Raw genomic sequence first — 20,172 nt, 5'->3', positions numbered from 1 at the left:
GAAGCTACTGGCAAGCTTTCTCACATACACACATTGGCTGAATCTGAGACTTGAACCAGCGCAGACAGAGGTGAGATGGCAGTGATCTGTGCAGAGTGCTTTAGACCACTATGCCACTCAGGGCCCCCCACTGAAATTATGAACCTTTCAAATAAATTATAATGACAAGCTATCAGTATAATGCTAAATTTATGAAATTAAGTGTTTAATGAATATACACAAACAATGAAACAATTCTCAAAACATTTCCTGTGCAATGATATCTTCATTCAGGTTTACAATATGTCCATCAGCTTCATGGTTCCCGGATAGGTTGGATGAGCTTAAATCCGTATTGGATACTGTTGAGTTATAAATCTGTAACATTATCAAACTGAAGTTGTGCCTTAACATAGTTCTTCTGCATTAACAGTTATTAATATCATTAACCTGTGTCATTTGTAACCAAGAAGTTATTACTTGCATTTTCATTTGCAGATATTTTTGTCTACTTATAAATATAATACCAAGCATGTCAAGCTTTTTAATTGACTTCTCAGGATTTGTAGGAATTTAAACATTTTACTCATCAAAACTCTTTTACAGAAAAGAGATCTTGTTTAGGTAGGGCTTTTATATCAGTATGACCATTTAATATGTATGTGTATTATAGTATGAACATTTAAAACATACGTGTTTACAATTCGAAGTGTCCATAACCTTTCTGTATCATATTAACATCATCGATATGTATACATATTTGAAATCCAACAGTCATATATTAGTCTGAAGGAAAGATTGAAAGTCTACTGAATGGGGAAAAATAGGACATAAATACTTATGTACACATATCTGAAACCCTGTTAGTTTGTGCAAAGTATTGCCTGAAGTATTTAAGATATGTATGATAAAGGACAGTTTAACACAAAAAGTGTTGCCTGCATTCAAGCATAATAATGACATAAAACATTTATATCTCATTTGCTTAAAATCGGTTATTGACTCTACAGAAAATATAGGTACAGTATTTCACTTTCGTACTTACCATTATTTCAACTTTGATGGATAATTTCTTGTCACTAATGATGTTGAGGAGTCCCTCCATACTTCTAAGTGACTCGGTTGAATAAAAAGGACTTATTTTTCTTTTTTTGCAGACAAACAATTAATGATGCAATATTACATAAGGGAATTGTTGCATCATCCTGTAACATGGAATATTTTCAGACAAAGTTTATGCAGTACTAATGATATGGAAAATTTTATCCATCAGAACATTTGTAATGAAAAATACTGGCCGCCATGTATAGCCTATCTTGTGCTGAAAAATGCCATTAAACCCTACAACAACAACAACAACAACAACATCCTGTATTTTATTTCTTGTTTGGAGAAATTAGAATATTAGAGCAATCATAGATGTTTATAACAGTGTATTGGCATTGTTGTTGAACAAGAGCTGGTCACTACTTTGTAATGTATGGCGATCTCTGACATTTTTGTGTCTGTAAGAGTTTTCACAATGAAAAGTAATTTTTTTTTATATGCATGCAAGTCTTGGGTCACAAAGGTTAAAAAAATTCTTGTCCCAAGACTTAATGTCATTAATATAATTTTGCCATAATAATATTAATAGGCGTTAAGAAGAAGAAAAATGACTATTCAGGATGAAATAAGATGCCCTTTTGAGCATGATTTATACTGTCTTGTCTACTTAGGCCCAACTCATAGGAACAAAGTGTAGTTCAGAACTGCTATACATTTGATATTTGGTTTGGTGGTCTGTTAACAATAAAACGATTTTCCCAATATCTAAATTATTCCGAACAAGGTGCATTAGAGAACACAGACTTAAATGATCATAAGATTCCTAGACACCATTAATGTCATCAGGATCATAGCAGGAAACTTGCCTTTCTATATCCAGATGAGCTGAGTCTGTCAGTTGCACATGTAGGCCAAAAGTTATAAAATGTGTTTACTATGCCACATTATTAGAAGAAAAAGTTTTGACTATCACTGTTCCCTTATAAGCAAGTGCACTGAGTTGCAGACATTGAAATTTTTTGTTTCTGTATTCATGAGCAGTTTGAATGAATGGAGTCATTCAACATTAACTCCTATGCAAAAACAATATTATAATCTCACCTCTGTCTGCATGGGTTTGAGTCTCGGATTCGGCCAATGTTGGTATGTGAGAAAGCTTGCCAGTATCTTCTGGTGGGTTGTTGGTTCTTTTCCGGGTTTTACCAGGGTTCTTCTTCCACCATTAATACTGGCCGCCATGTATAGCCTATCCTGTGCTGAAAAATGGCATTGAAACCTAAAACAGCAACAGCAACAGTATTCTAATTTCTTTTATTTCTAGCAAATAAAAAAAAATTGCACTCAGTTTTATTTTTCTTGCAAGTGTAGTAAAATGAAAATGAAGGACTGTCAAAAGTGAAAAATTAATGGCAACCCTGAGGGTATGCAAAGATTTTCCTTTGATCCTTTTGCAAAAATGGCATTTCAGAGAGTTACATTCATTTCTTGATCCTGTCATAGCATGTGTGTTACAGCTGGAACACGCCAGGCTGTCCACCATGAATTTGATCAATCATTTTTTAAATTTTTTCTTTCATAGAATATAAAAACAGCATTGTATTGTCCTACTAAGCCTAGCTTTTCCAGGTCTTTAATAATGTGATAATTGGCAGACTTGTGTCTCTAGTGTAGCAATTTGATTTGCTTGGAACTGACAAGATATGGATATCACTTTTATAACAGCAGTTTTAAGGTGAAATGTTAACAGTGTTTGAAGGTTGCATATCTTATACTCGTAACTGTTATATGTAGTAAACATCAACATTTAATAGAATATAACTTTAAAAGTTGAACCCTTGCATGCTACAAGTTTCTGCCTTTCCTGTGTAAAAGTAATTACAGGTTAGTGTTAGGACTAGTCGGCCTGGTCTCAGGATAATGTGACTGATTGGGACATCATACTACATGCCTGTAGCATGATGCCCCAGTTCTAGACATCACCATAAACTGCTACACAGCAGACATCATAGCAGTATGACTGAAAAAATGTTAAAGCTACATTAAAAATCCAAATCACAAACACATAATTTACAGGCAGAACTCCTATTTTAAATGCTACCTTTTGTTAAAGTACTTCTTGCTGTTTCTGTAGGTGAAGATGAGTTGTCACAACAGATGTCCAAAACCTGGGAGGATGATCAGGTGACTAAAATATGTGAAGCTAACAAGGCTGTGGCAGTGAGGATAGCTGGAAACAGGTAAGATGCATCTGTGCTTAATTTATTTAGTTTATATTGCATGGTTAGTGTGAGCTTTGTTTTTTTTCCATCAGTATCAGGTTTATGGGACATTGCATGTTTTTATCAGTACTTAAAGGTCACCTGCCACCTATATTGTACAAACGTGTGATATTATTATAGTTATAAACAAAACGCATTGGTTATGTATGCACACCATAAAAATGTTTAATTAGACTTAAAACTCCGCTTTATAAAATGAAAAAATTATTCGACAATCTCCATAAACAATCGGTAGTTTCCGCCTGCCAAAACCAGATATGACGTACATTTATCCCTCCTATTCAACCTAGCCATTCAAGTGCTTAATTTCCCCATGTAAATGTGTATGTGATATAGCGTACAATCGTGCTTTTGTACAGCAAATATGGTGCACTGTGTTGCATTCGGATGTAACCAAAAGAGTGATGATGGGAAAAAGCTTTTTCTTTTTTGCGAAAAACCATGTTTACCAGAAAAAAAGTGTATTTAATCAGTGGGATTGAATAGGGGAGGGATGGGAAAGTTGTATCATTTATGCCAGATTATAGTGAATTTGGCCCAAAGACAATTCGGCCCAACTTGAAATACAATTTGGCCAAACTTAACAATAGTTTGTACGTTCTTTTTCTTCAACAAAAAAGTAGATGCTATGTAAGATAGGTTTTAGGGGAAAAAAATTAATTTAAACAGACTATTTTGATATTCTTTGAAAGAAAATAAACATACTTCGTAACGTACATATTTATGAGAGGAAACACAAACTGACATATCTTGCTTACTGACATATCTTGCTTGTTCTAATTAAAATATTTACATACATTTTTATGCTAAAAATTATATGCATCTGCACAACGACATTCTCAATTTAAGTCTTCCGGTCAAATTATCAATAATCATTTATAAAACAAAAATACATAACAGATAATATTCTACATAATACGTATACATTTTGCTAAGGGTAGTGTACGTGAGATATTATAACAAATATACATAATTTACACGAGAGAGAGAGAGAGAGAGAGAGAGAGAGAGAGAATACTGTTGAGCATTTTGTCAGTATTTAGTTGCTGCAATATGATGCTCTTACCAGTTAATTTTATTGTTTGCTTTTATTTTTCAAGTTGTCTTAGTGTTTGCGCGCGTACATTGAAAGCTTGTCATTACTGGTCAGTATCGTGAATCATATTTACTCCATTATTCCGTACAAATTAGAAAGGAAATAAGTTTGTGTTTAATTTTTGCCTCCCTCCCACACACACACACTCACGGTACAAAATAAATTGATAAACATACACTTGTTTGAAAATAAAATGAAAGAAATTAACCTTGCACTGTTATCATATATTCCTTCTTTTTTCATCATGCAAAAATTATTTTAAAAAATATGTATCCAGGAACTTCGTATATATGGCAGATGCCGGCTTGCATATGCATCCTTAGTGTAATGTGTATCGCTTATGTCAAATAACAAAATCGCAAATGAGACGAAAGTATCACCTGATTGCTTGAAGGCACCTGCCATTTACGCATCATACGTTACTTATTGCAAACTGACCTAGATTGTATTGTATCCAGGTTAACTATAAGTTGGTATCTCGCAAATAAAAAAAATCATTATTTTAAAATACATTCAATGTAAGTACAAATGATAATCTTTTTACAAGCATGGGTTACAAAAGTATTATTAAAGGAAGTTATTATTGTGTATACTATTTGCCCTGCAAACCTAAATTATGATTACCTGTGACAAACAAATAGAAACCCAGGTGATAACCGTAACTAGCAGGGAGCAATAAACTCATTGTTTAAACCTACTGACAGGATATCGAATACATAGGCTATTTTATTACAATGCAAACCAACCCTGGAATCTTGACTTTGGTATCTTTTTAGTGTGCCAATTTTTTCTTCTGAAATCGGCCGACAAAAGGAAGTCAAGTTTGGTTCCTTTGGATTCTTTAAGTGTGCCGATTTCTTTCATCTTTTTTTTTTTTTTATTAAGTCTGCCGATGCAGGGAACCCATCATTGATTATTTATACCTGTATTAATGGGAATGTTGAAAATAAATTGAAACAATGGAACAGTTTTGAAAATGACAAATCTAGTGCTTTGTGCACGCATACCGATATAAGGCTGAACAGTAAATTAGTTTTCATTAGCTTCATCTAAATGTTCCCTATCCGTAGTTTATAATGTTTATTTTTCGACAACAAGAAGCATGTACTTCGTCTCGTAGGGATAAATGTACGTCATTTCCGGTTGCGTCCTCTATAGGTGGGAAATCGTAACTAAGGGGAAGTAACAGCGTTATATACTTCTATTTTGAGTAATTAAATTATTATTTCTTCTTTACACTTGATAATTTTTGTTCTTTTTGTGCAAGTATAACTATTTTTAATCATGTAACGGAAATCTGATATAAATAGGAAAATGTTGGAGTATGGCCAGTGACCTTTAAGTTTCTGGATTGAAGAAAGGATCTCATATTCACCGAAGGATCATTGTTGATTGGGTGTGTAATTTTGTTGTATGTAGCAAGAAGGAAATCTCCACTAATTAGTGCCCCATGAAAACTAGTGAATTCAGTTTTTAATCTTGTCACAAGTCTCAAAATATCCAATTTTTTCTTGTGAATTTTCCACAGTTCTGAATCTGTTAGTACCTCAGTCTTCAGTTTTAATGATGTAAAGGTGCTGTTTAAGAAAAATCTAGTATCTGAAATTAAGCTGTAATGAAGCAGTACCCATTTTTTTGACATAAATGATTTATTTATAAACTCTTATAAGTTTGATCCCCAAGCTCAAAACTTATATAATTGCCTAGCACGAGGGGCTCTGAATCAAGATTGGGCCCTGCTTGTATTCTCAGTGAGTTGCCTATAAAGCCCATCTTAAAAAAAAGTGTTAAATTAATATGTATCATACCTGCAGATGCAATGCTGCATTTTTATATTTTGAGGTACTTGAAAGACAGTTAAATTATCAATACTCTCTTCCCTGCTGGGGCTCCATCTGTAAGCCCCTCCTTATTATGAAGATCGTCTGTTTAACTGTCAGAATTTATTATACGCTCATTTTTTTTCTTTGTTAAGTTTTACATTGTCAGAAGTGTGTAGTGTTTTTCCATACTACACGGCTTAATACTGCACAGCTTGTGTCTAAAAATAGTATTGTGTATTAAGAACTATGTAAACAATGTGCACTTGTATAGTACATACTTTAGCTTTTGGTTCATTTGATTCGTTTGTGGATTAACTAAACAAGCTGTTTAGTCCATTTGAAAATAAAGATGATAAAGTTAATGATGTGGACGAGTTCAGTGAGTCATAAATGAAACTTTCAAACATCTTAATGAACATAATATTCTCAATGTCATTGACAAATATGAGAGATGCGGTAATTAAAAATAGCAAAACAGGAAAAATATTCATAGCTTTTCACAAATAGAATGGTTCAGTCTATGACCAGTGCTCTTTAGGGTCTACAGAAATAGCACAGAAAAGCACATTGAGGCCAGGGTCTATCACATATCCATCAGATACGTACCATTTTACAAGCAGAGATGTCAGAAGTTTGGGAAATTGCTACCAGATACCTGTCAATCCTAACGGTTGGTTACCCGGATACCCTATCTAAGAGAAATTGTTTTAAATGTGAACCTGAACTGCTTTGTTGTAGGTTCACACATACTAATCCCTAAGCGAAATATAAACATAATTTATTACTGATATAAGTAGCAAAAAGTGTAATCTGACAATAAAAAGAGAGTCTATATATTACATGCCATAATTACAGAAAACTATGACAAACATATTTATTTTATTTACTATTCATTTATTTTTACTATTTACCTGGATTTGCAGTAAAATTTTTTGTCGCAAATCAGCTAAATCCATGTGGATTAGTAGTTAATACAAGAGTATTGACACAGAAGAAATGGATACATTATTTATGCAATACACTCACTAGTCTACAGTAACTTTCATGAATAGTTGTAATGTCCACAAATAATGACTGTTGTAGTATCCTCGACCTGAAATAGTTAGTCCTTTAACGATGGTCCGGTGCAACATGTTTTTAAGTTCAACAAAATCCCTCTCCTCTAACATTTTTCAGTCAATAACATCCAACAGTCACATGATATAGCCCATTTTTTTATGATATCTGGTGCCATATTTGTTTAATTTAGACTGGTCCGCTATGTATGTAGTATCAAAATAGAATAACTCTGTGACAGGTGGTTTCACATTCAACAATCCTGTTTGTTTCCATGGAACTGTTCCAAGTAAAATTTTCTTCAGTTTTATTAAATAACAAACTGTCCCTTATATTTAAATATTTCAGTGAAAAATTTCATTCTGTATAGTTATTAATTTCATTAATTTTTTCTAACATGGTATAAGAAGTGCATGTTATGGTAAACAAGTTTTTTGTTGATTTTGCCATGACAAAAAATATCTGTCTTGGGTTTCCCACTAATAAAAAAGAGTCAAGTAAACTAATATGTGAACAGTGGCCCTGACTTGAACAGCTAATATTCACTCCAGGACCACAAATGTAAGGCAAAATTGGCATTAGTTAAACTGGACATTTATATTGTGCTTTCTTTTATTTTAAGGGTAGTATTATTTACATTTTATTTTGTTGAATATTTCTTAATACATGTATGTACTTACTGTCCCTGTTGATGAAAAGTCTTTACTTAGTTAATGTCATCAGGATCTCAAAACAAGCATGTTTCAAGTTGCGAGAAAAATGGTGGACGAACCATGGACAGGCAAGAAGCCGGGATGGTCTAGCTTTAAATATCAGCATTGATTCTTTTGCTTGAGAAAAGTGAGAAGTGTCCCCCACTTTTATTATTATATAGTACTTGTATGACAAGTAAATTGTAAGCAACCATATGAGCCCCTGTGAGGATGAATAAATGTGCACATGACACGAACCTTGAACTGTAATCATTAGTGTCTCGATCTGAATTCGGAATACTTTTCTTTAAACAGGTACCCAGTTGTTCATTTTATTACCCGGGTTATTATTAAAGGGCATCTTTATTTACAAGTCAGTAAAAACACCAAATTTGAGAGAAAAAAATGCAGCTGAAGGTTTTGGTAGGAAACTAAGAGTCTCGGAGCCAATAAGTTAAGACGATGAAAAGTATTATTTCCTTTGGCTAATGGACTGTCACATAACAGCTGCTTTACAATTTTCCCCATTTAACTATTTTGATACTATGTTAGGCTAGCGATAGTAGATATCCACTGTATGATACAGGTATATTTATTTATTGTATGCAGTGCATGCCCAGCCATTTAACAACGTCATCATCAGCAAGGTATAGGGCCTGCAGGCCACCGGGAAACTTTGACAGTGGACAATTGTTCACAATGTGTGACATGGTCTGCAGAGCACAACAGCTACAGAAAGAGTCAGTTGACTGGCCCATCAGACAAGGCTGACTGCACAACGACCCTGACCTGTCCAGAAATGGTTGGTCCACAAATGTCCTGGAAGGTTGAAGCCAGAATGGCAGACAGATGGCAAAGCTACGAGGAAGTGGTTTACAACATCTGTTGAAGACCACTCATCACACCATGGTGAAATAGCTGTCATATCCTCTGGAAATGGACCTAACCAGATTGGATGTCTCAAAGCCAATCAGACTGCTGTATTTGAGGTTATGTCCATGTACAGTGGAAGTTTCTCACTGGCATAAACCTTAGCCAGCAGTTTTATGGTTGCTTCCTGGTGGTGGAGTTGTGGAGGTTGAATGTTGCTGAGTACCAGCAGCCATGGTAAAGGAGTAGAATGTAGTGTTCAAGAAATTATGTACATCGTTGTGTTGTGCTGGATGTCAGTTAGCTTGGTATGGGACAGTTAAGCCCAGACAGGAGTGCAGAACTCAGCTGTTGAATAACAGAGGTCCAGTGCTGAAGTCTTGAGTGTCGCACTAGTGCCTCAGCTTGAGCCAGCCAGTTTGTGGAGTAGGTTGTTTTGAGTGCTCAGTTTTGCTGCAGTTTTCTTTGAGTGGTTATAGAAAGTCAGTGATCTGTCCAGTCACATCAAGGTATGTTGGTGTTGGGTCATGTTTTATGTGCTGCCCATTGAGGAGGATGCAAAGCTCATTTTTCATTTTGTATTGTTAAGGTGGAAAATGCTGGAGACTGTTTTTGTAGTGCTTGGCTGTATGTGCCATTTCTTGATCAGGTCCATCACTTTCTCCAGGTCTTTGTTCAGTACCTCCTTAAGCCCAGTAAAGGAGCAGCTTTGGGTCCTGAGAGCAATGTCGCCTGCATACGTGAACTTGTGTGACTGTGTTCATTGATATAAACAGACTTGGCGAAAGAACAGATCCCTGTGGTAGTCCATTAGTCTGATGGCTACACAAGCTGCAGCTCTTTCGGACCACGATCAGAGCACACCTTACCGCTGCTCTGTACCCTACACTGGCTATCCATTCGATCCAGAATCAAACTCAAAATTTGTTCTCTGTGCTATGTTTCAGTCGGACTCTAGTCCAACATACCTATCCGACCTCACCCATGTGTACACACCAGCAGGATACTTACGCTCCTCTTCTGACAATCGTATACTCATTATTCCCACTATGAAAACAAAGTCATATGGACAGCGTTCTTTTGCATACCAGGGCCCAGCAACGTGGAATGAATTGCCCACTGAACTTAGACACAAAGACACAGTGATCACATTCAGGAGGGCTCTCAAAACTCACTTATTTCGACTGCAAGAACAAACTTAAAGACCTAATAAAGTTTCCTACCTGAAATATTCTCAGCATGTTTTTTTTTATTTTTTAATGTTTTTCTAATTTCATGGTGTTTGTTTTTGTAATAATATTATTATATGTTTTTTATCTTATAGGTGTTGTCTAATGTTGTAAAACCCTTAGAGCTTCTAAATATTAGGTGCTATACAAAGTCCTCATTATTATTGTTATTATGTGCACTCTGAAGTGCCAGTTGTGAAGGAATAATTTTTAACAGCATCACTGCCAGACCGTATCATATGCTGCTGTTAGTAAAGGAAATTGACTCCAGTTTTAAGGTTTCTCTGATTACTGTTTTCAACAAATGTAGTCAGAGCGAGGACTGCGGTCATGCCTAAAGCCTGCCTTCTCAACAGTTATGATGTTCTTTAAGTCCAGACTGATTCTTTGGAGAATCAGGTGCTCCAGTACCTTGAAACAGACAAGGAGATCGACCACAACGCAGATTGGACTAATTACAGTGACATATTGGAGCATAGCATAATCACTATACATTGCACTGCATCCCAATTAAGGAATCCTACCACTGTCTCCAAAGAGCCATATTCAAGGCAGCCACTCAGTCTTACCCTCGTGATCATCGCCCAGTCTATACACACTGTTTGGATGAAGAATGTCAGGCTCTTCTCAAGGAGCATGAAGCATCTGGAGATCCAGACATAGCAGACCACCTGACTAATCCCTGGACACTGCCTGGCACACTCGCTTTGAGGAAACTATAGGGGTACTCAACTTCACGCGCTCCAGCTGGAATTGCCAGTGCGTGTTTCACCAACTTGACACCGGTCAGCAACCACCAGTTTAAGTTCACCCTGTTGTCAAACCAAATGCTGTTGCTGGCTACTTACTACAAGCGACAAAAGCACCCCTAGAGAAACAGCACTGACATCAGGTACGAGGTGAGTGGCAACATTATTGCCATCAGAAGTTAGATGAACTAGTTCAAAGTACTCAAGAGGCAGTACAACAGAGCTCTAATGGGTGCTATGCGACATCAAATCAGGCAGAACAGCAGGTCAGAGGATATGACAGTATCTATCCTGCCCGAGTTCTTGAAGCATCTTGGCCTGAAGGCAAAGGTATGGCTAGCCACTTTATACAGTCATAGCTGGGGTCCCTCCAACAGCTGCCTTGCTTGATGCTCAGCATTAAGAGGTTAGTGTTATGACTTGTTGGCCTGGTGTCAGATTAATGTGACTGGGTGGAACATCATGCTGCATGTTTGTAATAAACGAGATAAACAAAACACTTAAATGATAAAAAAATGAAATAAACTGACCTTGTATTGTTATCATTTATTCCTTTTTTTTCCCTTCATCATGAGCATTACAGAATAAATATATCCACGATTTCCATATAAATAGCATAGGCTTCCATGCTGTAGCATGTATCACTTATGTCCGATAATGCACAACACGTTCATTGACATTCGTTATACTCAGGGTTGAATATGTTATCTAACTGGAAAATGGATCCAACAAAATCACAAACAAGAGGGAAATAAGCAGCTGATTGCTTGAAGACAACTGCTATTCACTCATGACATGGTGTTAGGTGCAAAATAACCAAGACTGAATATATCCAGGTCAACTATATGACAGTATCTCACAAATAAAAATCATTATTTGAAAATACATTCGCCTAATTGCATGTGACAATCTTTTTGCTTGAATGGTTACAAAAAGTATCATTAAAGTAAGTTATTGCTGTTTATACTATTTACCCACAGAAATCAATGCTTGTTTGTATTATTTAAAACTGCAGATGCCAAGCAGATTGAAGCCTGGGTGGTGAAGAAACACAACTGGCAATGAGAAGTAAACTCATCGCTTGAACTTACTGACACAACCAAGACAAAGGTTATTTTTACTGCAAAGAAAGCAGACCTCTGATGACAACTTTGAATACTTTGAAACCTTTTTTTGTTGTTGAGGATATCAATTTAAAGGTTATTTAATTACAATGTAAGCCAGCCTCGGAAGCAGACTTTGATCCTTTTAAGTATGCAGATGTTTTTTATTTTGTTTTTTTTTTAATATATAAAGATGGCCAAGAAAAGGAAGTTAACTTTACTTTCTTTTAGCTAGTATTCAATGGAATTTTGAAAATAAATTTAAACAATGAAACAATTTTTAAAGTGACACAGTAAAGTGCTTCATGCACTGACATCAATGACCCAGCATCACCCAGAAGATTTGGAGAAAATAAAATCATCTGATGAATTCGTGAAGGCCAGAAGAAAAGAAGATTGGAAACAGAAGAGTCAACACCTTTCAGACTGGGATCACTGGGACATGCACTGAGGTCTTTCTCTAGCTCCAAGGAACTTTGTCCTTGGGTCATAACATAGAAAATACTAAAATAAACGCTTGCTTAACATGAAAAGACAAATTTGTGCATGACAGTGACCATGTGGTTGATCAGTACCCTGAATGAACTTATCCTGTGGATCATAAATGGGCAATTATTGATATTCTGAGATCAAGCTTGAAAAACTAAATGTATTCTTGCAGCTGACATTGGCCCTGGGATAACATGACATAAAAAGACTGATATTGACTCTGAAGTAGATCTTATTGCTTGCTAATGGGGTTAAGACCACTCAGTGTCGATTGCTTGTTTGTGAACCTCAGTAGCTGTGACATGGATGTTTTGGACATAATACTGTATCACAGTATCCTATCACTTTTGTTCTGTGTTTCATTCCTCGAGATCAATACACACGTATATAAATGTGAGCATATATACATGCTCACTGACTTTGGATGAAAGACCAATTTAGACATGCAACTGACTTTTGTTTTCAGTGTTGATTATTATCCTGTCTCATAGCCTGTGTCACAGCTTGGGAACTATTGAGGTTCCCAAATGTGCATTTGTTGCTTCATTCCCACTGAGTATATATGAAAAATACCTATGTGCATTTGTTGCTTCATTCCCATTGAGTATATGTGAAAAATACCAATGTGCATTTGTTGCATCATTCCCATTGAGTATATATGAAAAATACCAATGTGCATTTGTTGCTTCATGCCCATTGATTATATATGAAGAATACCAATTTGCGTTTGTTGCTTCATGCCCATTGATTGTATATGAAAAATACCAATGTGCATTTGTTCCTTCATTCCCATTGAGTATATGTGAAAAATACCAATGTGCATTTGTTGCTTCATTCCCATTGAGTATATGTGAAAAATACCAATGTGCATTTGTTGTGTCATTCCCATTGAGTATATATGAAAAATACCAATGTGCATTTTGTTGTTTCGTGCCCGTTGATTATATATGAAGAATACCAATTTGCGTTTGTTGCTTCATGCCCATTGAGTATATGTGAAAAATACCAGTGTGCATTTGTTGCTTCATTTCCATTGAGTGTATGTGAAAAATACCAATGTGCATTTGTTGCTTCATGCCCATTGAGTATATGTGAAAAATACCAATGTGCATTTGTTGCTTCATTCCCATTGAGTTTATATGAAAAATACCAATGTGCATTTGTTGCTTCATTCCCATTGAGTATATGTGAAAAATACCCATGTGCATTTGTTGCTTCATTTCCATTTATTATATATGAAAAATACTAATGTACGTTCGTTGCTTCATGCCCATTGAGTATTGTGAAAAATACCAATGCACATACCCAGCTGACATTTGTCTTTGGGGCAGTCCGTATCCTCAAAGACCTACCTGAGTGACTCCTACATTGGTGTCAAGGTCAAAGAGGGAGGCTGAGGATACATTTCAAACAAAGAAATCTAGTTTTACATTGTAACATATTGCTACTGCTAAGATCTAAGTTAATCTTGTGAAACTGCCTCCTCTGAGAATGGAAGTAGAGGCTAGAATAGGTCATAATGTAATAAAGGTGACCTAATCAGTGAAAAAAAATCTGCAAAATACAACCATCCTATCCATTTTTTTAACACTGCTTTTTCCTTTGTATATTTTCAGTGAGGCATGTGGATTCTTCTCTCAGATTTGTATCCATGGGTATGGTGTGAATTTTGTAGTAATAGCAAGCAAGTATGGATAGGAAAGTAACCACAATGAAACCCGTTTTAAGCAGCTGCCTCTGGAAGTAAGATAAATGACACAAGACAGGTTTGTCTACTATAGTAAACGTAGGATCACTTATTTAATGATGTACAAATTTTCCTGGATTTCATTGTTGCTCTTAACCATGAATTGAAGGTCCTGTGAACAATTAGCCACATATGATAAAGAAGCATCCCCTCCCAACTTTTTGTAAGCAGTTAATTTGCTGGATGGTGGGAAAAATAGATGTGTTATCACAGCAGAAATCTAAGTCACCTTTTGTGCCAGTGCAATCTGATTAAAATCAGATCTCCACTGTCCTACATGAAGATCTGACAACAACTGCTTAGGGGTCATATTCTGTTGAGCTTTGAATTAGCCAATGGAAATGCAGCATTCAAAATCTGAAAGTGAATCAAATCCTGTGGCATACATTCATGTTCTTCAGCCACTCTGCTCAGTTTACGAAAGTGGTCACTTTCAGATCTTCCTGCAGGACAGAGAAGATCTGATTTTAGTCAAATGGGTGCCAGTTTCACAGGTATAGTTAGATATTGGCATCCTGTGAATTAATGCTGTCTCTGAAGAAAAAAATGTTTGTATTTGAGAAAAGATGAATGTTATATGACTTTTCATTATTGTCTGGGTTTATTCAGTATTCAGAATGCGTTGGTGAAGGTCATGGGTTATGCCATATATGGTTTCTCCTTCGAATACCTTCCCCGAACACATTAACCCCTGGAGGTTTTCGAATAGGAAATACATTTTGAAAGATATTTCTGAATAGATCTGAAAACACAAATCCCAGGTGATCTTTCAATAACATACTGCTTAGTTCTGTTAGAAACATCATTTTTCATTGGCTATTTGGCTTGCGCATGAGCAGAAGGGTAAAAGTTGGAGTTATTTCCTTTTTTTGGTGCTAAACGGAGCCATTATTTTTGTATTGAGACCACTCTTTATTCCAAATGCCCATCTTATCCTACTTTATGCAAAGATTCATCTGTCTGTTTGCAGTTCATACTGGTTTGCCTTAGATCTGAGACCAAAAAGTCTAAAATCCAGACACAAACTGGGATTCCGACCACGGGCGAATTTTGGGTAGAAAACAATTGGGTCCAGAAAATGAGCTTTTTCCCTCTGTATTTTGTAGTGCAACTAGATATCCCAGATTATTTGGTATCATTATAGAGCTACATCTGTCTACCGCCCACTTTAGTGTATCATGCATGACCATGATGCTACAGAGCTTGGCAGTAGGCTACTACCTCCTGCCACGTTAAGTCGTCGCTAGGGATTAATGTGTTAATGTTACGAATAAAAAATATTGCCTTCCAAATCCAGCCCTCCAAAAGATGAAAATTTGTCTTGTTGTCAATAAGTATAGACAAAGGGCAATAACTTTTGCCCATTACCTCCCTTTGCTACCTACTGTTGGTGCTAGTTTAACGCTTTTGCTGTGAACTGGATGGACATAGTTCACTTGGCCTGCCGAAAATCATTTAGATTTTGTGTTATATTCATCGATCCATTGAGGATTACATTATATCCAGACTTATTATATCTTATTTTTGAAATTTTGGCCATATATATGTGAATTTCTTGGGGGGAAAAAGCAAACATGTTTGTAGTTTGTGTTTGTGCATGCCAAAGAACATGGAATGACGGGGAAAAATTAAAGTATGAGAATACTGAGGTATTGAATATTCCGCATTTTAATGGGCGTCTCACTTTGTTAATGTCATTCACTGTTATTATTATCATTTTGATGTTCTGAAACAACAAAGTGTACAGTTGTTGCAACATGTGACAACAAGATTTGATTGGTTCTGGCCATTTTTTCCCATCCTTCTGTCTTTTTCTGTTCTAGCTGAGAATTTCAACACTATGAGGTAATAATTTCCACCCAGTCCTAGGCAGACCAGTGGGCATACACTCTCCCACAATTCTGAGCATGGCCTTGGAGCCTGTAAATCTGGGTACATGGGGTTTATCAATGGAATGAGATATACTGTCTAGCTGCACTTAAGTTTGATGCTGCATTTGTTATGGGCAGTTCAGTCATCTAGCCCACAATCTATACTGTTCAGGGACCATGTGGTTTCCATGGTATTCCATACAATACATTTTCAAGTTGAGCCATGGAATGTTGAACTTACCGGTGATCTTATTGATAGATCTGTCCATTCATCTATCATTAGGACTTCACCTTTAATGTTGTCATCTGCACTACCAGCCATACGACCAACTCCAGCACCAATAGCTTTTGGTTTTGACAAGACGTCCATACAGGTTTGACGACCACATGCTACAGATACAGCTAGCAATTTACTCACGGCTTACCATCCAGAATGGTACCATGACAGTCTTAGAGAAGATTGTCATGCCTCATTTATACCTTTATGCAGTATACAGATTTAAGATCTTGATAATGACAAGGATGACCCACGCACAGGGGATACACCTGATGATAGTTCACTGAGTATAGTTTTAAAGTAGCTATAGAGGAAATATATGGGAGTTGTGTTGAACTGAGCCTGTCCCCCCCCCCCTTTCTATACTGGCATAAAGGGTTAAGGTTCAGTTGATATTGACAATGAAGAAGTCAGTCCCTCCTTTCATCTTCTACTGTAGTTGGGAATAATCACAGAAATTGCCAAAAGTATTTCTGCACAGATCAGTGATTCAGGCATTTGCAAAGCCATTCTTTTGTAAGACTCAAATTCCAGAATCCCTTTATATCTTGCTGGTATAGAACTCATTCTGACTCCTTTTCTACAGATTTCCCGGCATTAAACAAAAGCTCTGCTGTGATCAATGACTTCTCCTACATATTATTAGATGGATAAAGGAGATATGCATACCTCTTCATAGCTCATATGCAACATTGTGCCATCTCTTTATTGTTGGAGTTGATGTCACTGATCATTTTCCAGCTGGTGGACTAGCCTGGCAATGGAGACTACAGCTAGAATATCCAATGTTATTGCCGAGCTGCCCACAATGTAGTGGCAAATGCTTTGATGGATTCTGTTAACTTGTGTGACAGGATACATGCTTATGCTTTACCTAACTCAAGCCTCATCAAACTTTGACCCTGCAAACCACTCCCTTGAGATTGCCTCTGCTATTCAGGGCAAGATATAGGATGTACGAATACAGGCATCCCATGAACTGCCCCACATATCTCTACACAACTATCACATTATAAATCATTTTCTATTCGCCTTCAAGGGGCCCCGAGTAGCACAGTGGTCTAAAGCGCTCTCCGTTATGGATCACTGCCATCTCACCTCTGTCTGCATGAGTTCGAGTCTAGGATTCGGCCAATGTGGATATGTGAGAAAGCTTGCCAGTAGCTTCTCGTGGGTGAGTGGTTCTTCTTGGGGGTGTTCCCAGGTTCTTCTTCCACCATTAATACTGGCCGCCATGAATAGCCTATCATGTGCTGAAAAATGTTGATAAACCCCACAACAACAAATCGCCGTCAAAGATGGGATGACAGGAGACATGGGGATACAGGATCGTTCGCCTCTCAACCCAATAAACAGCCACAATACCAACCCTTTTAACAGAGACAATGTGCTGATCAATCACTGAGGCAGTCATCTCATGGGGGGTAGGAAACCAAACCTTCACTCTCTCGCTGATTTGTGTGTAGGCAACTGCCTGGTAGGTACCAGACTCGTATTTCGAACAACATTGGATCGATCTCACCCTGCAAGATTGGTGGGCTATCCAAATGGTATCAGAGGGACTTTGGGTCTTGTTTTGCCATCTCCCTCCCCTTTCATTCTCTCCGACTTGGAAAAATATTCACTTTTGCAAAAAGTTTCAGGGTGCTTATCAAGAAGCAGTTAGTGGAGATGTTCGAAGCCACAATCTCCAGGGTTTTATTCCAGATTTTTTCTGGTCAGAACATCCAATGGCAAACTCAGAACAATGATCAATCTGTGATTTAAATCAATTTATCCTTCCTCCCAATTTCATGATGGAAATAGCCAGGTCAGTCCACCTCTCTTTCCATTCATAGGAATTTACGATCAACTTTCATGGTGGTGTTTCGAGTGATATTCTTCAAAAAACATATGGTAAGCTCTTTTCAAAGGAAAGAACCATCTCATTTCCCTTTTACATCATCTAGGTTTTGTGATCAGTTGGAAAAAGTCTGACTTTTATCCTTCTCATTAGTTTGTCCATCTAGGTATGAAATTTTCTCACCTATCTGAACATGATACATCTTCCCCATTCTTGGGTGGTCCGAATCATCTTGTATAGTTCCTTTCCATCATGAAATGGATCACAGCCAGTGAGTTTCTACAGCTCCTCAGATCATTCAATGCAGCTATGGTTCTTCTCCTGTTAGGCTGCCAATACATACGTCCTTTGCAAATGGCTTTGCTCTCTCAGTGCACTTATTTTCAATGCTGCTTGATTACAAGATCAACATAACAATATTGTATCACTCCTGTGCCAAAGGCGCAACCACAGCCAGCTTATGGCTGGAATACCACTCAAACCACCACCACCAGATCTGTTATTATGCACAGATGCAAAATCTTGGACTTCCATGCTGTCAGCAACCAGTGGAGTCTGGAAGACATATGTTCCCATGTCAATCTTTTGGAGATAAAAACTAACATCAGAGCTTTTCAATTTTGGAGTGAATGTCTTCAGAACTATGTGGTGCTGATTGTGTCACACCACTCAGTGCTAATGATGTATCTTCTCCAACAGGGCAATGTGAAATCACTGCAATCCTGAATTTTGGTCTGTGTCCTTTGCCGTTGGTGTGCACAATGCAACATTAACATCTGGATTAGACATATTCCCAGTAGACTCACTGTCTTGGGTGATGCCTTTTGATACAGAATGGTCCTTCCATCCATGTCTTTCGTATTTTGCCTAGGGTTAGAATTTTAAAGAGAAAGAATTTCCACTGCTTTCCTCACTGGTTAAACTGGCTATGTAAAAAAGACCTTGTATATCTTGGGTATAGTTCAAAGAACCTTTCATTCCCTTTATTTTGGTGTATGATTGATGGGTGCAATATGGGTTATAGAGTATACAGCTTGGCCTTACTTCAGATGTACACCTTTCAAAAAAAGTGCTAGCTCCACTTGGTCATTTTCACTTCCAGAGGTAAATTGTATTTTAGAAAAAGAGCAGATAATTTTTTTTACATTTTATATATTTGGCAATTCATTCATTGCACTTTCAGAAACTGGTATTGTCTAGTCTGGCAAAATTCATTTTCCCTGTTATAACAGCTGCTATGGATAGTGTACTTTAGACTAATTCAGACTGATTTTTTAGCACAAGGGAGCAGTCATTTTAGCAGTGTGCTTAGAGCATGTACTATTTCCAAAAGTACAATATCCAAAGAAATGTCAGTCACATTACATTAAAGTAGCATAGAGGTATGCGAACATTCTCTCCACTGTGCATGTTTTAAATGCAAACAGCTTCACCTCACATATGTCACTCTCTCAAAGGTACATAATAACTGGTGAGCGCCACCTTAGGAGAGTAGGTTAACCTTCATAAGGGGAATCCAGTATTCTCCTCTCAGACGTGTCCTGCTGTATAAAGTTGGATGCTTAACATTCTCTCCACCATTTAGAAAACGACAATATTTTTTTTAGTAGATATGTTTTTCCTATAATACTTAACTGGTCGCATTACCTTAATACTCTCCCAACTCTCGGCAATGCGAGTATCCTTTTACATGATGTTCTGCTCAGTTTTAAACTAGTGCCACCAGTAGGTGGCAGAAGGGAGGTATGGGGAAGTGCTCACATATTGACAGTACTACCTGTTTTTCATGACATCCTTGAGCCCGAGTTAACCTTGTCAGCAAAGTTGGATGCTGGAAATGGGGCTTTAAAAAAATATGATTTTGCATACAAGTGAAGTTTGTGAGGTGTGACATGTTGTTTGTGAGTAGGATTTGCACTGGGAGAAAATAAGCTAGAAATTTGGATTAAATGAAGACAAATCTAGATTGAAGTACAAGCTATATTGACAACTTACATTTGTGCTGCTTTTATATAATACAGT

At 36.9% G+C, this 20,172-nt stretch overlaps 1 protein-coding gene across 2 annotated transcripts in view; it reads left to right on the top strand.

The window, feature by feature from the left end:
* LOC149791945 (UBX domain-containing protein 4-like) overlaps nucleotides 1-20,172 on the top strand; it is a 124,073-nt gene that overhangs the window by 13,028 nt on the left and 90,873 nt on the right. For both annotated transcript variants that reach the window (XM_089970462.1, XM_089970461.1), the window contains exons 2-3: nucleotides 3,158-3,263; nucleotides 14,029-14,057. In XM_089970462.1, coding sequence (XP_089826588.1) covers nucleotides 3,158-3,263; nucleotides 14,029-14,057 — 135 coding nt within the window. The remainder of the gene's footprint in view (nucleotides 1-3,157; nucleotides 3,264-14,028; nucleotides 14,058-20,172) is intronic.

The sequence above is a fragment of the Sinohyriopsis cumingii genome, chromosome 9 (assembly GCF_028554795.1).
Source record: "Sinohyriopsis cumingii isolate HCF-2022 chromosome 9, ASM2855479v2, whole genome shotgun sequence".
NCBI classification, from domain to species: Eukaryota; Metazoa; Mollusca; class Bivalvia; order Unionida; family Unionidae; genus Sinohyriopsis; species Sinohyriopsis cumingii.
The sequence above is the reverse complement of the archived record's forward strand: the minus strand, read 5'-3'. Positions and strand labels throughout refer to the sequence as shown.